This window comes from Taudactylus pleione, unplaced genomic scaffold (assembly GCF_031769625.1).
Source record: "Taudactylus pleione unplaced genomic scaffold, aTauple2 ptg000154l, whole genome shotgun sequence".
In the NCBI taxonomy this organism is placed as follows: domain Eukaryota; kingdom Metazoa; phylum Chordata; class Amphibia; order Anura; family Myobatrachidae; genus Taudactylus; species Taudactylus pleione.
This window is the reverse complement of record NW_028284556.1, coordinates 10,175,187-10,191,162: the sequence shown is the minus strand read 5'-3', so window position 1 is coordinate 10,191,162 and position 15,976 is coordinate 10,175,187. Positions and strand designations below refer to the sequence as shown.

At 48.1% G+C, this 15,976-nt stretch overlaps 1 protein-coding gene across 3 annotated transcripts in view; it reads left to right on the top strand.

The window, feature by feature from the left end:
* The first annotated feature begins 282 nt into the window (after positions 1–282).
* The window catches only part of IGF2R (insulin like growth factor 2 receptor), a 234,364-nt gene continuing 218,670 nt past the window's right edge, over positions 283–15,976 (top strand). For all 3 annotated transcript variants that reach the window (XM_088474371.1, XM_088474372.1, XM_088474370.1), the window contains exon 1: positions 283–453. In XM_088474371.1, coding sequence (XP_088330497.1) covers positions 356–453 — 98 coding nt within the window. In that variant the 5' untranslated portion in view covers positions 283–355. The remainder of the gene's footprint in view (positions 454–15,976) is intronic.

The following is a 15,976-nucleotide window of genomic DNA, read 5'->3' as shown; positions in this document are numbered from 1 at the left end:
TTATCAAGCTTTATTAAAATACAAATCATGGGATAAATCAAACGTATGTTAGTCTTCCTAAAAATTATAATATCAGTGATATTATAAATATCATATCACATATATTATAAATGTCATATCACACATCGATAAAAAGACAGTAAACTAGAGTTGAAACAATACAAGACACACAAGGAAGCTGGTAACGTCTCTGGCTGTACACTAGGGGGAGTCCAGGATCTGACCGCAGGTCACATGCTGCACAGTGGGAGGGGCTGTCAGGTGACGGTCACATGACTCTGCTGTGGACTGCTGCTGCTGCTGCTGGCTGTTGTGCATCTGCTTTTGGGCTTTCCTGTGTGTGTTCGGCCGCAGCATGAGACCCCGGGGTACCCCGGTCCTGGCACTACTGCTCCTGCTTAGCACCGGCACCGCCGGTCAGACTGAGAGCGGAGCAGCGCAGGAGCTGTGCGGGTGAGTATTCCTGTCCTGTGTATACGGGCACTTCCTCTATCCGCAGCTCTGCCATCTCTGTTCTGTATAGTGCAGAACATGACAGTGCACAGCCCCCGTATTTCATTTATGCAGCATCTGTGTTATCTAATATCTGTATTATCTAATGCTCTTTATCAATGTCTCGCTAGCACGCTGTGCACATTGTTTGGATGATGTGTCTGTAATGGTCTCAGATACTGGGTTGTATACCATTATGCATCCTGATAAATAATAGATTATACGGCATATTTTCTAGACAATTAACATCCCACTATTGTTCATGTGTTGTTATCCCATCAGTATGTAACAGTTGCTGTAACGGTAATGGCTCAGGGGCAGGCAACGTGTGGCATTTAAGCTGTTGTGGAACTACACATCTCAGCATTCCCTGCCACGGTTTTAGAATGCCCTAACAGCAAAACTGTGGCAGGGCATTTTGGGATGTGTAGTTCCACAAACTTAGTGGGAGTCCCGCACAGATTATCTTGAATTATCAAATTTATTGTTGTCTCCTTTTCCCTTGGTATTTTAAATTGTGTTATATTTAAGATATGGAATATGTTCTGTAATTTATTCAAAACCACTGTAAAGGGAATGGTGCTACCTAGCTCACTGATTACTATTGGAATCAAAAAAGAAAGTATGTGTAGTGTGAGACTTTGAAGCCTCACACTACTATATACTTTCTTTTTTGATTCCATGTGTAGTTCCACATCAGCTGAAGTAACTGTTCATCATTCTCACATGAAAAACATAGGTGGCATGCTGTAGACTGATCTATCCTTTACAGATCATCTTCTAGCTACTTCTCATCAGGACCCTCCACCCACAAACTTTCAGTCCTGAGATAACTCAGTATCACACATTGAACCCTGTTACAGAGGTTTCCTCCCTCCTCTGCATCTTGTCAGCTATCATTTTGTGCTACACCACTATTGTCATATTTCAACTTTTTTTTTTTTTTACTGAAGTAGAGACATTCTTAGTTTATACAGGTGTATTATTGAGCTAGTTGCAAATTTAAATTGTCGCCTCATCATTCTCAAAAGCGAGGAAGGCAGTTCATCTGAGGCTATATGAGACAGCTTTGTATCTTAAATATTGTTGCTAGTCCTGAATGTTCTTTGTGGATCTTTTTAACCTCCTAGTTTGTGTATTGTTTGGGGTTTGGGCTAAATACATCACGATCCAGAACAAACTGGCAATTATCCGATTTATATCCTTGACCATCATGCTCAATCAGCCTACTGGCACAATTCTATACAGTATTTTTCACCTATGAGCTGATTGTAATATTTATATATGGACCCAGAAGCTTGCATGAGGTCATCCATGAGGTTTGCACATGTTCCTCTTTCTTATTTGGTGCCTTACCTTGCTATTCTGATGGCACAGAGTAGTGCAGCCTGTCGGAAACAGCTCACGCTGCTTTTCTCATCTCATAGTGTGAGCTAAAACTTCCTTGGAATTGAACCATTTATGGCTGTAGTATCTACTTGTTGAGGCCCCTTTAAAAATGTGTTGTCAGATTGGTATGCTTGATGACGTATAAGATCTTAAACGTTGCCAGTGAGTTCTGTGGTAAAATAACTAGGGTACCTATTTCTCATTTATGAAGCATTTGAAAATACTTTTTTATAGCATTGATAGAAAATCTTCTATATTTTGAATTGTCAGTGGGACAACTGAATGATTCTCATCTTCCTGGCGATCTGGGCTGGTAGGGTAAGAGGACTTTTTCAGCTTTGCCAGTCAGTCTTGGGGCCATTTGCTCATGGAGGCATTACCAGTTCCACTATTGCGAAAGTTCAGGGAAAAAATAAAAACAGCTTTTGCTAGCTGTGGGGCTTGTTAGTTAGACAGAAGGCTACCTCAGGTGAAGAGCCCCCTTTTGCTGGATTGAAGACTTTTCCGTATGGTAAATAGGCTGTCTAGTACATTAAGTGCTTAATAAAGAATACTGAACTCCGCAGTAGCTTAAACTTATATATTTTTTCTAAATCGCATCCCTCCCCTCTGTCACTTACACTGACATATAACCAAGACCAAGGTTTCTTCAGCTCTGCTTGGCCCTCTCCATAGGAGGACTAAATTGGTACTGGCTATTATTCCACTATATATGAGGATGGTTCAATATAATAAGGTAACAAGATCTCTCATTGCGTAAATGTATTCAACTCATACATAAACTTATGATCCATAGTATGGCCTTGGTACAGAATATTTTCCCTTATAGTCTCCATACTTGTCTGAGAATTTGTTCCAATAGTACACCAAGGCATCTGTCCTGGCATAGAAGAAATCTGTCTCAAGAGCCTGAAGCTAGGACATGACGGCTTGCTGAACTTCACCGTCGCTTGCGAATTGCCTTCCACCTAGGTGCTTCTTCAGTAGTCTAAAGGGATGGAAATAACTCGGTGCCAGGTCAGGGCTGTAGGGCAGATCGTCCAGTACCTCCCAATGGTAGCGCTGTAACAACTCATGCATGCAGTTGGCTGTGTGGCCTGGCCTTATCTTACAGCAATTTGACATCTGTTCACAGAAACCTAGGTCATTTTTCGTCGAATTGCTCTCAGCAACCGGGACGATGCGTGTTTTCATGTCATGGATGTTTGCTTCATCTCCAGTGTCAGATGACACTCTCACGTTTCATCGCCTGTAATATGCTGCAGGAACTGCACTCCCTTCTCATGGTACCGTGTCAAGTGCAGGAGAGACAATCCCATCCTATTGGTTTTGTGAACTTCGGTGAGTTGCTTCGGTACCCAGCGTGAACGCTCTTTCCTGTACCCCAGTTGATCATTAACGATGTTGTGTTCAGTTCATCAGCAATATCACTAACATGAATGTGTTTGTCCTCCTGTATCAGACCTTCAGTGCGGCACAAATGATCATCTCTGGTGGACATGCATTGTAGGCCTGATCGCATTTTAGATACTTCTATATAATTGTGTTCACTTCCGAAATCTACTACTGGTGTTTTCCCACCTCACTGAGGGCCTGATTCCGAGATGTATGCTAATGCCGCCGTAGCTGCGGATTTGTATGCAGCAGTGCTGTGAAAATATGCAAATGTCTCAGCCACCAATATTTATATTGAGACGCCCACCAGTGGCTTCACAAATCCAAGCGACTGCGTACAAAGACGCAGATCAGTTGATGATTGTCCTTCCGAGTAACTCTATGGTCTGGTCACACAGAATGGCCATGGGAACTGTGACGCCGAGCCAATTTGACACTGTACAGGATCGCAGTCTCGTGCTGAGAAACTCCTGTGTATATTTGCCACCTCCCTGTTGCCGCCCACACACTGTCCCTGTCTGTCAATCACTATGTGAATAACTGCAAGCGACATCAATAATTAAACTTGACACATGCGCAAATTACCAATAATCAACTGAGTAAACATTAGCATTGCGCCCATCTCTGAATCAGGCCTGAGGTGCTAAAGGTGCCCATACACGGTGCAATAAAGCAGCCGATCCGACGGATTGGTACGATTTGGCTGCTATATCGTACTGTGTATGGGCATGATATTGGCCAGTGCGGCACCCGTGGGGTCGTACATTGCACCCCCAGATGTTACTGCAGGTTCAGTTGGTCTGGGGATGCAATGTGCGATCCCATGCAGCACTATGCGGGTGGGGGAGGGGGGAGCCGGTATATCGAGCGGTCGGCCACCCGATCGCTCGGTGTGTGGGGAGCGCTCGATACGTCGGACGTCTGATTCCTTGTCGCGCCACACGGTTCATATCGCACTGTGTATGGGCGGCTTTAGACTGGCTTTGTTCAGCTGCAACTTGTGCTTTTCCTTTAGTGCACATACACATCTTTGGGCAATGTGCCCCTTTTCAGGTTATGCCGGATTTGCTACTGAGTCCATCTAGGGGGGCACAGGCGGGGATTTGTAATCGTTGATTCAGTCAAAGTACAGTAAGGATGTGGTGTGGCCATGTAGACGCATGATGCAGCCAAAATGACCTTTGAAAAGTCACAAATGTAGCTGTCTGAATTGCAAGTGCTTCAACCCTGGTTTAAATTGCACACTGATGATTATTGTAACATACCCATTTATGCAAAAAACCATAACACTGCTGCAACAGTGTTTTCAGTTAGTGCATTGAACACTCCTTTTACGCAAACAATGCTTTGGGAAAGGAGAAGCATGCAGATATGTTTTTAAGTATTGTCATAATATTTATGCCTGGTTTGCTTCACATTTCAGTTGGTCTAAGTAACTTGGGCAGTTATTGTTTGCAATATGCTACTATTAAATGTAATGTCTCTGCGTTGTGTACTGCAATTTTTAGCATTTTCAGTACTCCTAATGAAGCCACACTTCTAGTCATATTCCGGCCGTGTCTGATCCATGTACGGAAGGGGGGGGGTGCAGTTGCAAACTTAAATTGCTTACCACATTAGGGTCCTGATTCAGAGATGATAGATATCTATCAGGCTTACTTGTTGTAAGCCTGATGAAAGTGCTATAATAAAGGGCAATGAAACGTTGCTGAAACTACATGCCGTTTTAGAGTGTAATTGTTTACAAGTCGCTAGGAGTACTGCATTCCCCTACGTGTGTATCTAACTATCTTTGCGCTAGCACCCAGTGCAATATCGGAATCTACAGGGAGAGCCGGATATATATTGCAGCTGTGATCTCTTATGGATTGCAATCTTATGGAGAGTCCCACTGAAAGCATCTCACATGCGCCACTCACAGACAAAACCGGAAACATTGAACGCAGATCAGGTGGCCATCATCCTTCAGTCACTGCCCCCGTGGAGCTTACCAGTGTCGGACTGGAGCATGAAGGGCCCACCGGGGGAATGCAATGGTAGGGGCCCATGCTTTGGGATGTGGTCAGTTCCTAAAGTGGATGAGGCCAGCCCCCACAGAGGTTTGGACAAACATTAGAGACCATGTAACTGACTCTCTAATAGTGTAACAATGTTTAATTCAAGTGCACAGTCTGGAACCTGACATTAGAGCAAGTGGTAGGGCCCTCAGGCAGTGGGGCCCACCGGGGATTTCCCCTGTACCCCTGTGGGCCAGTCCAACCCTGGAGCTTACAATCTATAATCCCTACCCTATGTATACACACAAACTAGTGTCATTTTTGATCAGAAGCCAATTAACCTATAAGAATGTTTTTGGTATGTGGAGGAAGCCAGAACACCAGCAGGAAATCCATGGCAACAAGCAGAGAATCCACACAGATAAGCCATGACCGGGAATTGAACTCATGACCTTAGTGCTGAGAGGCAGTAATGCTAACCACTACGCCATCCATGGTTCACTGATATTGTGCAGATATTGAGTTGGCCAGGGGAAGGTGGAAAATAATTTATTCATGTTTTGTCATCCTTAAATGTTAACATTTACTGTTAGTCAGCGATGGATAATTTGAATTGACAACCTTTGCTATCATTGTGCTTGCTGATTAATGCCACATCATCCTCTCTGTTTGTGTGGCTTCAGTTATCTGTGACACGTGCTGGTTGCTTTTTTTAGAACTTTGTAGCAGAAGGGGAAGAATGATGGTGCGTAGTTTCTCAATCATTGGAATTAGTAATAGTATTAGTAATAGTATGCAGACAGACTACCCTCAGATGTGTTACCCTGGAGTCCATATCCTGTACTGTAGAGCACACCTACCATTTCCAGCTCACACCTTTTTCTCCCCTTCATATTTGTGTTCTCCCTTTTTCAATTAGATGACTATTTCAGATATTCTTTACAGAGCTGGATTTAGACCTCATAGGGCCCTAGGCAAGATGCCGGTCTGGGGCCCCCCACCCTCAAACAATTCTGTATATATATTACAGGATCTGTCGCTGGAGCAAGATACACAAATCAAATTGTATACACACACACATTATATATATATATATATATATATATATATATATATATATAACAATTTTGTTTAACTTGCTCCAGTGACACTACTGTAATGTATGCAGTTATTACTTTCATCAAATACACACTAGAAAACATGACAGTAAGGCAAAAACATCAAATATGATAGATTAATACCACTTGTGCGCTCACTCACTCACTCACTCACTCACTCACTCACTCACTCACTCACTCACTCACTCACTTGTAGAATGGAAATTTTAAGTGAATGGCCAAGGCCCTCCTTTGGCAAGCCTGCAATGTAGAACGGGAAGAATGGAGGACAAACAGTGGAAGACGAGGAGAGGGAGACAAACAGAGGTAGACGGGAGGAATAGGAGACAAACCGAGGGAGACAGGAAGAGAGGGGGACAAACAGAGGGAGATGGGAGTAATAGGAGACAAACCGAGGGGGACAAACAGAGGGAGATGGGAGTAATAGGAGACAAACCGAGGGAGACAGGAAGAGAGGGGGACAAACAGAGGGAGATGGGAGTAATAGGAGACAAACCGAGGGAGACAGGAAGAGAGGGGGACAAACAGAGGGAGATGGGAGTAATAGGAGACAAACCGAGGGAGACAGGAAGAGAGGGGGACAAACAGAAGGAGATGGGAGTAATAGGAGACAAACCGAGGGAGACAGGAAGAGAGGGGGACAAACAGAGGGAGATGGGAGTAATAGGAGACAAACCGAGGGAGACAGGAAGAGAGGGGGACTAACAGAGGGAGATGGGAGTAAAAGGGGATAAACTGAGGTAGATGGGAGTAAAGAGTGTCAAATAGAGGTAGACGGGAGTATAGGGGAGGGGAGGGGGACAAACAGGGAGAGGGAAAAGGGGAAAACATGGTGAGACAGAAGGAAAAGGGTAAAGAACAGAGGTAGACTCAGCGAATATGTGTGTGTGTATGTATGTATGTATATATATATATATATAATATATATATATATATATATATATATATTTATTATACAATTATAAACACACAATTTTTTTAGAATTATAATATATATTATGCACGGTCCATATAGGTGGCACTCCCACAAATTACATAATGTCCAGATGCCCTCCGTTGGAAACACCATACGGGGCTCCAATACAAACACCACACCAGCGGCACTCTGTAGCACAAAACACATGGATAGCAGGCTGCTTCAATGTTTCGATGTATTGTTGACTATGTAACAATACATCGAAACGTTGAAGCAGCCTGCTATCCATGTGTTTTTTGCTACAGAGTGCCGCAGGTGTGGTGCTTCTATAGTAAGTGTGTCTGTGTTTAGAGAGAGCTTGGCTATTTAACACCAGAAGTTTTTTTTTATCTCAGTTAAACTTACCCAGCTCACTTGGCGGGTGGAATAATGAGTCGGGAGTGTATGTCTCCCGCGTTTCCCACATCCGAATGGAGGAAGAGTTGGAGGAGGCAGCTTGCTACACTGCGGGGGGAAGGTGGTCGATGGTGGTCTGTTATACTGCGGGTAGTGACGGAAGGCTGCTTACTATACTGCGCGGGGAGGGGCGGCTGCTGCTTGCTATACTGCGGGGGAGGGTCGGTGGAAGGTTACTTGCTATACTGTTAGGGGGGGCAGCGGAAGGCTGGTTGCTATACTGCGGAGGGAGAGTGAAGGCTGTTTGCTTTACTGCAGAGGGGGAGGGAAGGCTGCTTGCTATACTGTGGAATGAGAGGGAAGGCTGCTTGCTATACTGTGGAATGAGAGGGAAGGCTGGTTGCTTTACTGCAGAGGGGGAGGGAAGGCTGGTTGCTATAATGCGGAGGGGGAGGGAAAGCTGCTTGCTGTACTACAGGTGGAGGGTAAGGCTGCTTGTTATACTGGGGAGGGGGAAGACTGCTTGTTATACTGGGGAGGGGGAAGGCTGCTTGTTATACGGCGCGGGGTATACTGCTCGCTATACTGTGGGGGACAGTAATGACGGAGGGGGATGGCTGCACGACTGTGGGGGGGGGGAGGGCTGACTAGAGGCTGCTTGGGGATTGGTTAGAAGGGGCTGACTAGATGCTAGGGGCAGGGCCCTGGACCATGCTGCTGTGTGTTCGCCAGCGGCGCAGCAGTTCAACTTCGAACACAGCACAACAGGTTCACTTCAAGGCCAGATTTCGAGTAGTAGGGGGGCTCAACCACGGGCCCCTTGAAAGACCACGGGCCCTAGGTTGCCTAATGGTAATTCCGGTCCTGATTCTTTATATCTGGAACTTTTCAGGTGTCTAGCAAACACATATTGTGTGTTCTGGACAGGATGTGATGCAGAATTTCTGACTTTGTCATTGTGGTGCTCTCTGCAGAAGGTGTACGGCGTTCACCACCACTAGAGAACCTTCCTTTAGAATTGATATCACACCACGCTTGCCAGTTGGAGCTCTGTTCCAGTAAGCTGTAGGTGTCTTATCAGGAAGCACCTCGTAATCCAGATATGAAGTATCTGGTATGGACAAAAGTCTACCTGCTCTGCTGCCATGAACACAGATGTTGGAAGTTCTGCAGCTGTCTTATTTATGATAATATATAGGGTCCCCAATAGAGAGGACCCCACCTACTTGCTATATGAGGGGAAACACTTATTACACAGGAAATAACATCTAATTGGTTTTATCATTATTATTAATGTACTCCTCAAAAAAGACATACTATGAAATGTATCTTATTTATCAAAGTCTTTGCACAGTTTATGAACATGTGCTTCTTCTCAAGTGCCATCTGCAATTCTATTTGCCAAGTTCTGTTTCAATATTATCTATATTTTTTTACTTTGTATTTTTTTTTTATTGATATACATATTTTACTGCTTACGTATATTTTAGGGACAATAACTGGTATATACTGTACATAGGTTTAACATTTCAAGGAATATATCCTATTATAATACCAAGTGCTGCTGTGTTTTGAATAGATAACAGGATGTTGAGATCTTTATTCTGCTTTTTGAAGCCGATATGGTTTCCAAATTCCTGTATTTTGAAATCCATCTAAATAGACTTACCTCAAATTCCTTTTTTCTTGGTTAAGTACAATAGGGAATGTGCATTCTACCCCTGGATGAAACATTTTCATATTTTCATTTTATCACATTCATCAATGTTTGTACAGAACTTGCCACATATCTGTAAGTAGTGTCAGTTACTGTGCAATATACTGTACATGCAATACATTGGGTTTTGGCTTTGTGGCTACAAGTCTAGAAACTTTAAGCAACTGCACAAACTGTTGCATTTACCCAACTTTCGTTGAGCTGTTCAAAGTTATAGTTTCCTTTAATCTTTAAATGATGGCACTTAGTTAGTGAACTCCCTTTGTCTGATTAAAAACTTGCTTTGAAGGAAGCTTGGCTGGCAAACGCCTGTAAATTTATTTGATCATCCTGCTATAAACTGGATTTCTAATCTTATTATTTATCTTGCTTTTTAGTGAGGTGTTTGCATGTGTCTGGGAATCTTTTTACACTTTATGCTACTCATTATGATAAAAAGCATTGTTAAGGTGGGTATACTCTATACAGATATATCTGCAGATCGAGTGATCTGCAGATATATCATACACATTGAACGGCCATCATCTGTATTTGGCTGCGGGTCCTGGCGGCCAGGGAGCGTGTCCTATCCCCCTCCCTGCGGCTGGCGTTGTGTGTGTAGGGGGCGGTCACCAGACCACCCATACACACTTGCTGATGGACAGATATGTCTACAGACATATCTGTCCATCGGCTATGCAGCACAGCCAATGCGATATGCCGGTGAGCGAAGACGATCACCGACATATCGCTGGTACACACTGGCAGACGAGCAGCAGATATATTGGCCTATCAATTGATCGGTCAATATATCTGTCAGTGTGTACCCAGCATTAAAGTAATTTAAAAATAAGTCTGCAGATACAGATTCTGCAAAATGTCCGATTCTACCATAATTGAACAATGCAAAACGCCTTCAAAATGTTACCTATTACACACTTAAACCATTGGTCAACTGCCAAATGTACATTTATATATGGATATTGTAATCTCACAAGTAGCAGCTCAGTGTAACCTGCAAATTGCTCTCAGTCCCCCAACTAAAAATAAATATTTCTACTTCAGGGTCCATAGGGTATCCACAGGATACCTTGGGGTATAGGTGTGACGTCAGTCGCAGGGCACCAAAGAGTTAAGCTTTCAGCCTCCCAGGATGCACTAGGTCCCCCTCCTATACCCCGCCCCCAGGCCAAGGCACCTCAGTTTAGTTTGGTGCCCGGCCGGAGTCGGGTGCACCTGTTGGAGTGGGGGCTAGAAGAGCCCCTGAAGCTTATTCTTCATGCAGCTGTGGCTGCACAACTGGATGAACAGCATGGACAGTCAGTCCTGACGTCCATGCTGTCTTCCCTACACCCCGCCGGTACCAGAACGCCGGTACTGATCCGGGGATGCTGGTGGGCGTCTGGGGTCACAGCTAGCGGTGACCCCAGATGCTCCGGACCATGGCCGGATTCAAGGGGGACAGAGGTAAGCAGCGGGGTCCCGCGGTGGGTCCCCGCTGATCACATGGTCCTAAGTCCCCAGGCAGGGGGCTCCCTGGGGACTGGCTGCAGCGTGGAGCCAGGCGACCAACCTGCGCTTCCACTACCCCCTGGGACAGCGGACCGCAGCAGAGCGGTAGCGCTGCGGCGTCCCAGGGGTTAAATGCATGCCAGGGGAGCGCGCCTTCCCTGTCTCACAGCCGGCGCCTCCCCCGCTGCACACAGCCCTCTCTGCACTGTGCTGACTGGTCCTGTGTCAGCGCTCCTCCCCCAGGCCAGCTTCTCTCTGCTCCTCGGCGGCCATCTTCTCTGCAACGCATGGTGAACGCTGCTGGAAGTCTGGAAGGAAGCATCGTGGTCTGGGTCCCCCCGCATACCTCTCCTCCGCTGTGGCTCAGGTCTGTGTATGCAGCGCTGTGTCCTACCAGGCCCTGTGTCTGTGTAGTTGAGTGATCAGCGCTGTTAGTGCAGGAATTGTTATTTCTCTGCATTGTATGTGACTGTGCTAGCGCTGCCTGTAACTATTCTTCACTAAACTGTCAGCTTTATTACTGTCCCTGTTCTTTCTGCTAAAGCCCTTGCGGTGCGGTGCTGCAGGGTGGTCTCTCGCCTATTTAATACTTAATTGGTGAGAGAGGTCACATACGTGGTGCCATCATGTCTGAAAGTGATTTTCCCCTCCGGCTACAGTGTACCACGTGCAAAGTACCGTTAGCGGAGGGGGAGGGTAGCGCGGAGGGCCTTTGCCGGCAGTGTTGTCCATGGCGCGGCCTATTACGGTTACAGCACCGGTACAGGAGCCGCCCTGGGCTTGTTTCGCTCAGGCGTTAACAGCTTTAGTGGGCCAGTTAGCTCCGCAGCCCGCGTTTACTCCGATGGGTTTGTCCCAGCAGTCTGTGGTGTCGTCACCCATGCAGGGGTTCCCACGACAATTGGTGGTACCCCACAGTCTCCCTATTTCCCCGCACCCGGGTTCTCAGGAGCCAGCGTGGGTTAACTCCCTGACGAGTTCTTTACAGCACTTGTCGGATGTATTGCAAGGGGAGTCTGTGATGCGGCCTCATAAAAGGCCGGTGGCGTCTCTGTCCGCTCCTTATGAGGATGACGAAGGGACGTCTGATGATGGGGAGATTCTGGATCCTTACGATCAGGAACCTTTCCATACTAAGGACGCTGATGCTAAGTCCAAAGTATATATTCCTGGACTTATTCGGGCGGTCCGCACAGCCTTGGTGATTGAGGACGAAGTTCCCCCAGCGGCTAAATCTAAGTATGCCTTTTTCAAAGATGTGAAGGGCGATGCCACAGTCTTTCCTCTTTCGGGTCAGTTGGTGGACCATTTAGAGGAGGCGTGGAAACAACCTGGCAAAAGATACCAGCCGCAGAGACGCCTGGCGGTGGCTTATCCGTTCGCGGATAATTATTTTGCTAAGTGTGAATCCCCTCCACAGGTGGATTCTCACGTGACCCGTCTTGTCCGTAGTGCCACATTGCCGATGCCATCCATGTCCTCCCTTAAGGATGCTACGGACTGCAAGGTAGAAATCTGCCTGAAGTCCGCTTATTCCCTTGCAGGGGGGGCAGCACGGCCGGCTATGGCCATTTGCTGGGTTGCCAGAGCGATGGAGCGCTGGGCGGATTCATTAGAGGCTTCTTTTGAATCCGACTGTCCGGCCGAACAAGCGGAGTTGATTGGCAATCTCCGTGATTCGGCCACCTACATCAACGAGGCGGCTCTAGACATTAGTACTCTGGTGTCTAGAATTTCTTCAGCAGCGGTAGCTGCTCGTCGCACCTTGTGGCTGCGATCCTGGAAGGCGGACGCAGATCCAAGAAAGGTCTGGAAGCGTTGCCGTTTACCGGAGAAGTTCTCTTCGGTCCGGATCTGGATAAGATTGTGGCCACGCTGGCGGCAGCCAAATCTGCTTGTCTCCCGTCGGCCGCTGCTCCTTCTGGTTCTGGACCATCGTCCTTTCGGTCATCTAGGGCCCAGGGCAGGCCCAAACCACAGTCGTTTCCTCGACAGGCTGGCCCTAAGAAATCGGGCAAGTCCCGGAAACAGGCATGGAGTACCAGACGTCCGGCCCCCAAGCCAGATGACAAGCCTGCGGCCTGACGGTCCGGGTCTCCCCTTGGGGGATCCCAGGGTGGGAGGCCGCCTGCTGCAGTTCTCCCGGTGTTGGTCGTTCACTACGACAGACACTTGGGTTCTGGAGGTGGTCTCTCACGGGTACGCCCTCTCCTTCCGGCACAGACCCCCGGCTCGATTCTTCACCACGGGTCTACCATCAGACCGGAACAAGGCTACGGAGCTGCGGAAGGTATTGCACACTATGCTCCAGGCTGGAGTTATAGTGCCTGTTCCATTCTCCCAGAGGGGCCAGGGTTTCTATTCAAATCTATTTTTGGTACAGAAACCCAATGGGTCATATCGTCCGATTCTCAACCTCAAAGCACTCAACAAGTCTTTGCGGGTCCCGAAGTTTCGGATGGAGACCCTACGGTCCATCATTCTGGCGCTGGAACCTGGGGACTACATGGTGTCATTGGACATACAGGACGCTTACCTGCATGTCCCTATTCTTTTGCGCCATCAAGAGTTCTTTCGGTTTGCAACCGCAGCGACCATTTCCAGTTTCGGGCGTTACCTTTTGGCCTGGCGACAGCACCACGTGTTTCACCAAGGTGATGACGGTCATGGCGGCTTCTCTGCGGCTGCAAGGAGTCCGCATGTTGCCGTACTTGGACGACCTGTTATTGGTGACAGGATCTCCAGAGCTCCTGTTACACCACTTGGACCTGACCATTGCACTGCTGCAACGGCACGGCTGGCTAATCAACTGGCAGAAGTCCACTCTAATCCCGTCTCGGAGGATTCTGCATCTTGGAGCCTTATTGAACTCGGGACAGCAAAGGATCTTCGTGACGGAGGACAAGATCTCTGCTTTACAGTCAAGGGTGCGCAGTTGTCTGCACAGCCGCCGGGTGTCCTTACACTCGGCGATGAGGTTACTGGGCTCCATGGTGTCGGTGTTCGACATGGTGGAATACGCCCTGTTTCACTCCAGACCTCTGCAGCACCTGATCCTGTCCAAGTGGAACGGGCTGCCTCAGTCTCTGAAGTTCCAGACGATTGTGCTCACCCCGGAGGTTCGCCTGTCCCTTGCGTGGTGGTTAAAGACGACCCACCTCAACAAGGGACGTCCGTTCTGGGTTCCAAATTGGGTCCTGTTGACAACGGACGCCAGTCTTCGGGGCTGGGGAGCAGTTTCGGGTCCACACTTGTTCCAGGGCAGGTGGACGCCGACAGAAGCGGAGCTTCCAATAAATATCTTGGAACTCCGTGCGGTCTTCAATGCTCTCCTGCAGGCACAGCGGTTTCTCCAGGGTCACCCGGTGCAGGTCCAGTCGGACAATGCTACCACCGTGGCCTACATAAACAGGCAAGGAGGAACTCGCAGTCGGGAGGCTCTCGTAGAGGTCTCTCGGATCCTGGTTTGGGCGGAGCGCAATCTTCCGGCCATATCAGCGGTCTTCATCCCGGGAGTGCTAAATTGGCAGGCGGACTTTCTAAGTCGCCAGGACGTTCATCCAGGGGAATGGTCCCTGCACCCGGACGTTTTTCAACTACTGGTGGACAGGTGGGGTCTTCCAGAAATCGACCTCATGGCGTCCCGGCACAACAACAAGTTGCCGGTGTACGGGTCTCGCACAAGAGACGAAGGGGCGTCTCTGGTGGATGCTCTGTCCGTCCGGTGGACGTTCAGGTTCACATACCTGTTCCCTCCGGTCTCCCTTCTTCCACGGGTAGTCCGGAAATTCAAACAGGAAGGAGGGATGCTCCTGTTGATAGCTCCCGCGTGGCCCAGACGGCACTGGTTCTCAGACCTTCAGGGTCTGTCCGTGGACAGTCCTCTGCGGTTGCCGCTACGACCGGACATTCTGTCTCAGGGTCCTTGTCTTCACCCGGACCTGACTCGGCTGTCTTTGGCGGCGTGGCTATTGAGACGGCCATGCTGAGGTCCCGGGGGTTTTCCAGCTCTGTGGTGCGTACCATGTTACGAGCTCGGAAACCGTCTTCCGCGAGGATATACCATCGCGTGTGGCATATGTTCTTCCAGTGGTGTCGACCGAGAGGTTATGCACCGCGGGAGTTTCGTCTGTCTCGGATTCTCGCCTTCCTGCAAGCGGGACTAGATCATGGGCTTCGCCTTGTTTCTTTGAAGGTACAGGTTTCGGCCCTATCTGTCTGGTTTCACCGTAGGATTGCTACAATCCCGGATGTGCGCACCTTTATGCAAGGTGTTCTCCGTATTCAGCCGCCCTTTGTTCCACCTGTGGCGCCTTGGGATTTGGCTGTGGTCCTGAGGGCTCTCCAAGGACCGCCGTTTGAACCACTGGGCTCAGTGGATATTAAATGGCTAACAGCTAAGACTGTTTTCCTTCTGGCCGTTGCTTCAGCCAGACGTGTTTCTGAGTTAGGGGCTCTTTCTTGTAGACCCCCTTTCTTGGTTTTTCATGGGAACAGGGCAGTGCTCCGCACTCGGCCCAAGTTTCTTCCCAAAGTTGTTTCCCAGTTTCATGTTAACGAGGAAATAGTTGTTCCGGCCTTTAACTCACCGGGTCTTTCCGTGGGTGAGGCCTCTTTGGATGTTGTGCGGGCCTTAAGGACTTATGTGGACCACACTTCTTTGTTTAGGAAGTCGGACGCTTTGTTGTCCTCTATGGCTTCTGTAAAAAGGGTTGGCCTGTTTCAAAGCAAACTTTGGCAGCCTGGATCCGTATGGCTATTTCTGAAGCTTATCTTCATGAAGGCCTACCGGTCCCTCCTTCTCTGAAGGCTCATTCCACTAGGTCTGTGGGTCCTTCGTGGGCAGCTTGACGTGGTGCCTCGGCAGTTCAGATCTGCAAGGCTGCTACGTGGTCTTCTGTCCATACCTTCGTGAGGTATTACAGGTTTGACACCTTCGCCTCTCAGGATGCTTCCTTCGGGCGGCGGATTCTCCTTTCTGCACAGGAGCGTCCCCACCCTTAAAGGTTACTGCTTTGGGACATCCCCAAGGTATCCTGTGGATACCCTATGGACCCTGAAGTAG